Raw genomic sequence first — 10,449 nt, 5'->3', positions numbered from 1 at the left:
ATCAATGATATATGTGGAAAAATATTGATTGCAAGACAGACGAAGTATAATGAAATTTGCACACCGGAAGGGCCTATCTGCATCGAACACATGGCCGGCGTGATGGATGGACCCGGCTGTTCGTGTTCTATTATTTCCAGTACTGGTGACCACCACATCGTTATTGGCAAACTTTGACCTTTGAAGACAGCGTTTGTTCAAAAACAGTGCGTTTGTAATGGTTACATTGTGTAGCCTATCAACAATCTGTTCAAGTTCCAGTTGTTCGGATCGTCTGAAACGAGAACGCTCTGTTTTGGTTGCGATAACCGTGAATGCAGTGTAATGTCTCTTTCGGTCTTCAGCTGTGAGGCAAAGCACGTACAAACTCCTCGGCGATGGAAACTGCCCCTGGAACGACTTGGAGAGACTGCTTGGAGAGAGGCACGTCGACACGTCTAAAAAATTACACCAACTGCATATTTGATATATGAGTGTGATTAATCTGAATTGCATATTCTAGATGAACCAGATGTCTCATTGCATGATAATTCCTAGTATCAGATGTGGTCGAGTTTGAATTCTCCAGTGGGAAAAGGGCTATGCAAGTCTACACTGATGGGTGGTGTTGATCAAAACTATTCGCTGCTGGCAGACCAGATGAGAGAAAAAACGCAGCACAAGAAGATACAAAAATGGGTTCGAATTTTTGCCACTGCCATGACGGGTTCCGTCTACTTTTCGAAGGTAGGTTATCATGCAACGGGTATGGTAAGCCAAAGCGGAAAAAATGCAGGACTTCATTTGTTCGTATAAATCACAAATTTAACGTCAGGACCTTTCATTTTCTTATCTAAATCTCATTTTTTCCGCTTTGGCTTGCCATAAATGGGCGACCCAAAACAGTGCAACCAAAGTGCCCTAATTATCATCATATTTGAATCCATTTTCATTTTTTGTTTATCAGGGGTTGATGTTTTCGGTCCCGGGACCCACCCTCCTCAGTCTTCAAAACATCGTGGACACAAGTGTTGATGAGATCACCTGGATCTACGGTGCACGTGGAATCGGCCTCATCGTCGGTTGCTTCATGCTTGGCTTCGTCGTGAAGGATAGGTGGAGGTCGGCAATGTTCGGAATCAACTTCGTCGTTGCTGGCCTTTCCTTTGGTTTCAGTCCATGGTGCCGATCATTGACCTCGATCCTCGTAGCCTTCACAGTGAGTGGATTTGGCATGGGATTTGTTGAAGCGGGTAAGAAGGCTACACATGTCCACGCGACATCAATCTGACACCAGTGGATAATCTTCTGGTCATCACATGTTCACGAGATTCCTCGGGCCCGAGATAAATAAACGCCGCTCCTTTCCCCATGACATATCATGACAAGGTAATTTGTCATCAACATTTCTATCACATGTTCTCTGTCAGGAACAACACAGTACAATATTTGCGCAGCCATCCAATAATCTTATTCTATTCTTTTGTTATTTTCAGGCGGTAACTATTTCATTATGGACTTGTGGGGTGAGAGCAGTCCAGCTATCCTCGCCGCCGTCATTGGATGTTTTATCATAGGCGCCACCGTATCTCCTTTGATAGCAATTCCTTTTCTCCCAGCCGAACATTTCAACAGAACTAACAGAGCAGGCACATTTTCAGGAGCGAAGCATTTCAACAGTACTATCATAGAAACGAACACGACGAATGGAAGCAACGTGGACGTAGCATATGGGATAGAGTGGGACTCTCGCCGTAATGTTCACATTGAGACGCTGTACTTTATCATAATGGTTATCGCATGCGTCTCTGGTTTGTGTTTGGCATGCGGGTCGGCTTTAGTCAGTCATTTTGGCCAAGACAGAGGCGAATCCTCTCCACATACGAAAGTAGAGAACGAGCAAAAGAAAGAGACAGAGACGTCAATCGTGCCAAAAGGGAGCTCTTATATCTTCATCGTCTGCCTAATGTTTCTGTTTATCATGGTTCTGATTGGCTTGGAGTTGAATTTCTACGGGATGGTGGCAGCGTACATTGTTCTTGGGATGAATGGCACTAAGCAAGAAGGGACGCTGATGGTTTCATACTTTTGGGGGATATATGCCGTCTTCAGTACCGTAGGAATCGTAACATCGAACTTTTTCACACCTTCGACCCTTCTGCTTGTAAACCTTGCCCTGATAACCGTTGCTAATATTTTCCTTGTTTCGAGCGCTCCCACGTGGGTCACGCTCTGGGTTGGGACTACCGTGTTGTCCATCGGATTCGGTTCCACGTACGCCGGGGTGTTCATCTGGAGCAACTTCTATCTCAAATTATCGCATAAAGTGTCGGCGGCACTGGTCGCAGGGGGTCAAGTCGGCACATGTCTTGTTCCAATCATAACTGGTTACTTCTTCGCAAAGGACCCCTTTTCACTGATGAAAATCACAATGGTATGTGCATTGATATGTGATGTTCTATTTGTCCTGGTAGAGGTGGTCGTGTACCGCTACGTCCGCGGTACAAGGCCTACTTCCCTTGGCCTTCGTAAATTACGCGAAACTGGATACGATAATCTTGATAGTTGATATTAAAGGGAGAAGTTAAAGCCTACCGGAAATTGTCCATATGTTGATGTATGGCAACTTGCAATTAGTATTGTCAATGCAGTTCAGAGGATGAGCTGCATCCATATTGATGAAGCCAGCTGGCGTTTACCAAACACAATCATAATAAGCCTACGCACATTATACATGTAGATATCTTTCATCCAGTGAATATCTCTATGCATCTATGTCTGTATTCAGTGCATATACTCTCTCTCCGGAACTATAACACCAGACAAAGAAAAGTCACTAGGCCCACCTTAAGAGGCAGAGGTACTGGGTGAATTTTTCTGAAATTTTTACAAGTCCGAAACCTCAAACATGAAACAAAATAAACAATGTTGCTTGCTCACTTATATCAAAGATATATTTGGGGTGGTATTCATTTGGGGTCAGTACGTAACAAATACTGAATAAATGAAACAGTCTTTCGGGTTAACACATCTTCCTAATTATTGTGAACCTGAAAGACTGTTTCATACCTTCAACATTGTTCAGCAGCTTCACTGACCCCAAATTGATACTTGATGTTAGTTAGCAAACATCAGTTTTCATTTAATTTCATGCATCAACCAACCAGAAATAAGCAGGTCATAAGTAATTCATAACTGGTTCGCGGTGGAGTTATCTGGTGTTATAGTTCCGGAGATATGTAATAGTATACTAAATCTCCGGACTATATAACACCATACCGTGTACGGTATGTTTAAAACTTGTATCTCCTTTCATCTCTGTACTTTTATCTATGTTTATTTGCATACATTTCACATTGTACACTGTTTATCTTGTTTATTCACCTCTGTAATAACCATGGTATACTGTAAAAAAGGTACGGAAAAAAAGGTACAGGAAATAAATGTACACAATGCATGAAGTAAAACTGAATTCTCTTGTTCCCATGGAGGTAATCGAGAAGTAAATGACCCCCACGTCAGTCAGGACCACACACAAAATTGGTAATCGCAGTGCCCTGTAGAATAAGAATACGACACGAGTATTTAAAAAAATTTGAAAGAAAATGATTGTAATTAAAATAGTGATAGGCCGAGTGCAGAAAAAAACCCGTCAGCTCCCCTGTTGGGCAACTTCTTCCATGAAATTTCCTCTAACTCATTCCATAAAAGTACTAAACTATTAGGGCACCACCTCAGTCGCAGAGGAAGAAAAATGAGCAAGAAAATACTTTCCTGTACCTTTTTTTACCTAGATTCGATATGAATACAGAATGAATTGAAATTGAAATTGAAATTGTATATGTAATTATCAATTCAAGGCTTGCACTTGTATTTATGCGTGAACCATTTACACCAGTAATGTAGCCAGTAAAACACAATAAAACAGCAGAACGATACAGGGAACGCCAATCTACACGTCTTCTCCACCTTCCGTGCGTTCCTTATCTTCAACACTTCCCTGTTTTGCTGTAGGAGACGCAACACCAAGCCGTCTAAGCGCTGCTTCTTTGTGGTGGTTTCGTCTATTCCTTTACCCTCGCCACCGTCATCATTTTTTCCCGTCAGATTTGCCTCCCTCTTTTTAGCAGCTGCGACCTCCGCCTCAGCCTTTCTCTGGAAATATGATTTGAGGGACGATTTAGTACCAAACAACATGAGATGACGATCAAGAATTTATACCGCTCTGGCGGGTCTCTGTACCAATTTCGAGATCCGGAGGGTGGAGCTAAACTGGAGGCCTCAGGCGTGTTTGTCGGGTTGGGTGTGTGTGCCGGAAACCGACTTCCAACCGAAGTTCTCGATTTCAGTACAGAGACCCAAGGTCGTGGCAACCGCTTTCGGTACTTACCCGTTTCTCTAAATTCCTCATCTTCAACTCGTCTCGTCTCGTGACAACATTAACAACCGCGAACTCGAGTAACGCAGCAACCACGTAACTTAGACACGTGGACATCCAAACGTCAATAGCCTTGACGTACGAGACTCTAGGCAGCTGGGCGTTGATCCCCGAGATCTGTGTTGACATTGTTAGGACTGTCAGCAGCCCGAGCGAGACCCGCGCCGGGGTGGCATGCACGTCCAACCAAAAGTTCACCCAAGAAAGGATGACGATCATGATGCTAGGGATATAGGTCTGAATCAAGTAGTATCCGAAGTCGCGCTCAAGGTGAAAGGTGAAGGTCAGCATACTATAATTACCTGAAAAATTACATTACTTCGGCATGTTATTTTTGTAGCACAAAGGGAAGCCGGATGATAGACATGGCTGCCAGTTTAGCTGAACTTTCTCCCATCCCAGAGAAGTGAATCGCTTACTTTTCCAGAAATTTGTGAGCTCCTGCAATGTCACAACATCGTTCAAAGTCTAAATGTTGATTACCTACTTTACCTCTTTCAGAATAGCCAAGGCCAAGGAGAAAGCACACCCCAACCCGAACTGAGATACATTTCGTGGTGCGCGTCCAATAAAAACCGAGTAAAAACTGAATGATGGTAGATATACATGTACGTGTCGTCTCCCCTATCATATAGCTTACATGAGCGATTTTATGGAACACGCGTTTTTCTTCAAAGTAACTTATCTTGGCAACATTGAGCACGCCGATACTTTACACCTACCAGACGAAGACATAGTCTTGCTGTATGATTCCGTAACAACCTCGTCAATTCGAAACTCCGGGAGCATAACGTCGTCATTAAATGTGGTGGGTTTGCCTGGGACAAATGAATAATGAATCTCATCATCAACGTAGCCATCTGAAATGTTAAAAAACAAAATCTCGGCTTCATTCATCACGTGATCTGTAAAGGTAGTCCTCGCAACCCTTACGAAGAGCTATGAACATGAACGAGCTACAAAGTAGTGCAAATGCGTTTTGTCGACGGTGTTTTCTGTATGGAGTTTGATTTCTAAGCTTTTTCATTTCTGTCACGGTCATCCTAGCGGATTCCTTCACGTTTCTTCTACCAACAACAACGATATGTAAAGCATAGTTGTTTCTTATTCCAAACCACGTTATATGCCCCCGGATTTATTTAATGCTTTCCAACTTGTCCTTTTCACTGTTCCTAGTTTTAGCTTTGGAGTTACTTGGTGAAATCGCTAAGCATTTATAATGGGTTCTGAGAAAGACCTATCTACGTACAGCTTCCAATGATTAAACTGCATTCTTGTGAGTCCATTGGGAAGTTGTGGAGATCCATAAAACAATTCAGGAGCAGCGAAAATCTGGAAAACGCACACCAACATTAAAGGAGCAATGGCATAATCAAGGGCACTATTACCAATCTGTCAGGTGTTGCGGTCAGCTTCCACTCTGGAGCATAGTATTTCCCATCATCAAATTGCGAAGGAGATGGAAAAGTTCAAAAATCTGACTAAATTATTACGCTATTCCAATTTTTATTACCCCTGAACCCAAGTCAGCTCTCCGTGCACCGATCATCTTTGTACAACTTACTACAAGTCAACGCGCTACACGAGAAGAGGAACGGCATCATGACGTCATTGAGTTATTCTCGATTACAGGTACCCAGATTCAACAGATTTTATATTCGGCAAATATTAAGGAATAATGCCAATTTTTGCCCCGCAATCACTTCAAAATGTAGAGTATATTTTTTCATTCATCGTGAGTGTTACAGATGCTCTTTTCATGCAGTTACCATAACAATGCATAATTAGGGCCGCCAAGACTAAAAAAAACATACCGCTGACTTGTTTTCACTGTTCCATCCGGTAAAATGTGAACAAATTCATTGGTTGTGGTTATGTCGTGTTGATGTCCCCCTTTAGCATTATAGAAAAATGTATCGGGCCACCAAAATCGCCTGTGAGTGGTCTCAGCCAATGTTACCCTTTTTGTACCATTAAAACTCAAACGCTCGTCCAGCCATCTTTGGTGGAAATAAATATCAAGAAGAAAGTCCTGCAAAACATAATGGGAAGAATCTCTTGAGCAGAACGGGCGATAAAAAGAAAACTACATACCGTTGACTGGCAGATACTATCCCATCAGGAGAAAGGTGGGCATATTCATTGGTGGTCGTTACGTCGTGTTGCTTTCCACGTTTTTCATTGAGAAAATATGTATCGGGCCACCAAATAAGCCTCTGCATGGACTGGCTCAATGGAACTCTTTTAGTACCGTTAAAGCTCAAACGCTCATCCAACCAGCTCTGCTGGAGGTAAATATCGAGATGAAAGTCCTGCAAGATAAGGTTTGAAGATAACATTACGCCTTTCTAATATCCATTGAAGCAATTCAATTTGAGGTGCCCTGCATCTTTCTTATTTCAAACCTTGGTGGCCAGTGCAGGAGTGATAACTGATGTCATTAATTGATAAACAACTTTCAGTGGCGGATTTATGGGGTGGTGCATGAGGCACAGTCCCACCTTTTCGTCAGACAAATGTGCATCTAACTACCTAAACTGTAGTTGCCGCCGGAAAACATATATATATATTTAGCACACTTTTCAATAAATTTAGAATTGAATATATAAAATTGTGATGCGGTGTCGCCTACCATTGAGATTCCGCTGATAGATCCAATGGTGTTCACGTGAAAAAATACACTGACATTCGTCGCATTGTCTGGAAAACAATTATGTACATTATACATTCAGCATGCTCCCTTGACTATCTGTGACCTAAATCGCTCGATGTACCCAGTTGACCGTGAACTGCGGGGCATCTATGTCCTAAATCGCTCGATGTACCCAGTTGACCGTGAACTGCGGGGCATCTATGTCCTAAATCGCTCGATGTACCCAGTTGACCGTGAACTGCGGGGCATCTGTGACCTAAATCGCTCGATGTACCCAGTTGACCGTGAACTGCGGGGCATCTATGTCCTAAATCGCTCGATGTACCCAGTTGACCGTGAACTGCGGGACTCGATGCACCCAGTTGAGCGTGCCACTGTGGGACTCCCAAGTGGGGCTGCTTCAACCACATTTATTTGGCACATCAGATATCGTATGAAGTAGGTGTTGATACTAATATGAGCTGGACTGTACAGCTATAGAACAAAACACACTGTTGATTTTTTTTTTACAGAAAACAGCCTGCTCTTACAGACTGATGCAATTATCAATGACATGAAAGCCCATTATCATCATTTTTGGAGGCTGACATGCCGAGCCTATCCGTATTTATATTTGTATATGCAGGGTGATCAACAGGAAATCAGGCATCAAATAAGGCATATTCCCAAATTCATACAGGTGATAAATTCGATGAAGAGAACCTCCTCAAAATGAAGAAAAGTCCCTATATGGCACGTAATAAGGGGATGACTACCAACCTTCATTCGCTCCGGGCCGAATCGTGTTGTCATAATCATCGGTAAAAAATGTCTTGTTAAACTTATCAGGGATCTTTCCTGATACATCGCCAAAGGAAAATAAACTGCAAGGGAGATAGAACGGATGGCTTGACAATTTGGTCTATTTGGTATCCGAATATTCATGATAATTTTTTAACATAAATTAAGCTTTAAAATAGACACAGGTGTAACATGTAGATTGGCCGTCGTAAATGTGACGCACTCGGGAGAAAGGAATCAGGTTGCTATGTTTTACAAGCAGTTTAAGCACAAAAAGAGGGGCATCGGTTCCTATAAACGATTATTCTAATGGCATTGCATCCTACGCCGACATCCTTTTCTATAAAGCGGCAATGTTGAAATATATACCATCACGTACCTACGGTGGCCCATTAGGGACATCATGTTTTTTTTTAGATTCAAATACGATTTTTTTTTCTCGAATTTTCTCCACGGAATTAAGTATTTTCTCCACGGAAATAAATACTTTTCTCCACGGAAATAAATACTTTTCTCCACGGAAATAACATTTATCTCCACGGAAATAACATTTATCTCCACGGAAATAAATACTTTTCTCCACGGAAATAAATACTTTTCTCCACGGAAATAACATTTATCTCCACGGAAATAAATACTTTTCTCCACGGAAATAAATACTTTTCTCCACGGAAATAACATTTATCTCCACGGAAATAAATACTTTTCTCCACGGAAATAAATACTTTTCTCCACGGAAATAACATTTATCTCCACGGAAATAACATTTATCTCCACGGAAATAAATACTTTTCTCCACGGAAATAAATATTCAATTTCTATTTTAAATTTTTTGAACATAAGGATTAGGCCATTAATAATGGCCATTATATATGGACCTTGTTGACTTAAAAAGTGTACTCACCTTATTAGTGCAACCAAAAGATATTTCATCCCGGCGACCATTTCGTTGAGCTAGATGTTGTTTATGCTTACATGTACTCCGTTTAGCAACATCCTGTTCAGAAGTCGTACTTCCGAAATTCCAAATCCTACACGAAACAAACGTGGACTAGCCTCAGATGGTCTGCCCTCAGATACACAATTTTCTCGTATTTATATGTGTATATATGTATAGTGATGCTGAGTAATGTTGGATGCTATGTGTGTAATTGTCTGCTTATTTGACACAATGATAATAAATGGCTCGTTTCTTGATATGACAATATGATGATAACATTTATCACTACTTTATACCTCGCTAAATATGAATTCGCCAATTTCCCCTGGGTAGAGATAAAAACGATTATCATTGCTGTAATGAACACGGTCTGCCTTATAATCAAATGTTCGGATCTTGATACGGTTCCAACTAGATAATTCCACGCCTTTGCGCCGGTATCCGTTAAAAACTTTGTGAATCGTTAAGTGTTCTTTTCCCAATAGGGAATTCTTCTTCAAAGTTACGAAATTGATACCACCTATTCCCTGTCTATCTCTTCAATACTAGGCCTAGGTGTAATGAAAACGCATTACAAGTCATCCTTCTCATTACATTTGCTGAGAGACTGTGCTGTGTGAGGGTGTTTGATTTATGATTCCTCTGTGCCGATAGTAGTTTAAACCCAAATTGGTCTTATGAGAACAAGTCACTTACTGTGCAAGAAGGCCGGGAAAAGTCTAACATAATGATTGCATGTATCAAAATGATAAGAATGTCATGTACTGTACATGTCCATGTGGAGAAACAGGTAGTGTATTGTTGTGGTGATGTGGAGGGGTTCAACAGTTTGCAACAGAGTTTTTTTCGTACATCGTCTGAAGGGGCATTGGACGTTCGGCTTCTTGCGACAACTCAAGATATTGCATTCTCGCTCGAGTCCTTGCAATTTACAGGCTCGCCGACTCCAGATTGACAAAACTCGTGCGAGTGCTTGAGACTGATCGGGAGTCCCTATCAGACTGCAGTGCTGATCGAATGCGCCTCTTCCTGCAACAACAGAGGTCGGAAAACGCCGTACGAAACTCCTTCCCCATCGAAAAGTAAATGAGAAAGTTACTTGCCGAATTGAGGAGAATCAGGGAGTTCGCTAACTGCTGCACGATGCCAAACCAAGCTTCGAATTGCGGCTTCGATTGCATTTGCTCCGCCACAGACAAGATTTGGACAATAGATCCTGGTAGCTTGAAGAGGATGAAGACTGTGATCATTGATACAATTATCAGGGTACTCCCTGACGTCTTCTTTTTCGTGGCTAATGGATTGCCCGGGCGATTCCTCAGAGCCCTGAGAACTGCTGCGTTGAATGGGATAATGATAAAGAACATCGGCCCAATGTCAAAAAGGAAGGTTTTGAAGATGATTTTGTAGCCCATGTTGTAAGCAAATGTCAATGCGTAATCCCTTGATATTGCATGTATTCTGAGCTCTCCTGTGTCGTAGTCGGCGTAGAAGGCTTGCTCACAGAAATGCGGCAGTGTCGCGATGAGCGACGCGAAGAAGATGACCAAAAAGGTAGTCTTGGAATATTTCAATGTGTTGATCGCCCGGGAACGGAGTGGCAGGCAGATGTGCAGAAACCTGCAGTAGACGAGAGTGGGCAAATCGGCGGTCAATATC

At 42.1% G+C, this 10,449-nt stretch overlaps 2 protein-coding genes across 4 annotated transcripts; one reads left to right on the top strand and one right to left on the bottom strand.

Annotated features, from left to right (window-relative positions):
* Window positions 1-539: 539 nt before the first annotated feature.
* Window positions 540-3,885, top strand: LOC135493289 (sodium-dependent glucose transporter 1B-like). Its single transcript, XM_064780507.1, has 3 exons — window positions 540-726; window positions 947-1,232; window positions 1,476-3,885. The coding sequence occupies exons 1-3, from the start codon at window positions 544-546 to the stop codon at window positions 2,546-2,548; spliced, it is 1,542 nt and encodes a 513-aa protein (XP_064636577.1). The 5' UTR covers window positions 540-543; the 3' UTR covers window positions 2,549-3,885.
* LOC135493294 (glycine receptor subunit alpha-2-like) lies at window positions 3,835-10,004 on the bottom strand. 3 transcript variants are annotated; one of them, XM_064780521.1, is made up of 8 exons: window positions 8,755-10,004; window positions 7,830-7,933; window positions 7,050-7,117; window positions 6,512-6,729; window positions 5,667-5,749; window positions 5,140-5,277; window positions 4,370-4,719; window positions 3,835-4,134 (listed from the first exon to the last, which is right to left on the bottom strand). In XM_064780521.1, the coding sequence occupies exons 1-8, from the start codon at window positions 8,793-8,795 to the stop codon at window positions 3,835-3,837; spliced, it is 1,302 nt and encodes a 433-aa protein (XP_064636591.1). In that variant the 5' UTR covers window positions 8,796-10,004. The 3 variants fall into 3 exon arrangements, with proteins under 3 accessions (XP_064636591.1, XP_064636590.1, XP_064636592.1); XM_064780520.1 differs by lacking the exon at window positions 6,512-6,729 and adding an exon at window positions 6,232-6,449; XM_064780522.1 differs by lacking the exon at window positions 6,512-6,729 and adding an exon at window positions 6,232-6,449 and having other exon boundaries at window positions 5,140-5,235.
* Between the last annotated feature and the right edge of the window lie 445 nt (window positions 10,005-10,449).

Source organism: Lineus longissimus, chromosome 9 (genome assembly GCF_910592395.1).
Source record: "Lineus longissimus chromosome 9, tnLinLong1.2, whole genome shotgun sequence".
Taxonomy (NCBI): Eukaryota; Metazoa; Nemertea; class Pilidiophora; order Heteronemertea; family Lineidae; genus Lineus; species Lineus longissimus.
Note: the sequence above shows the minus strand (reverse complement) of the source record. Positions and strands in the feature narration are given on the sequence as shown.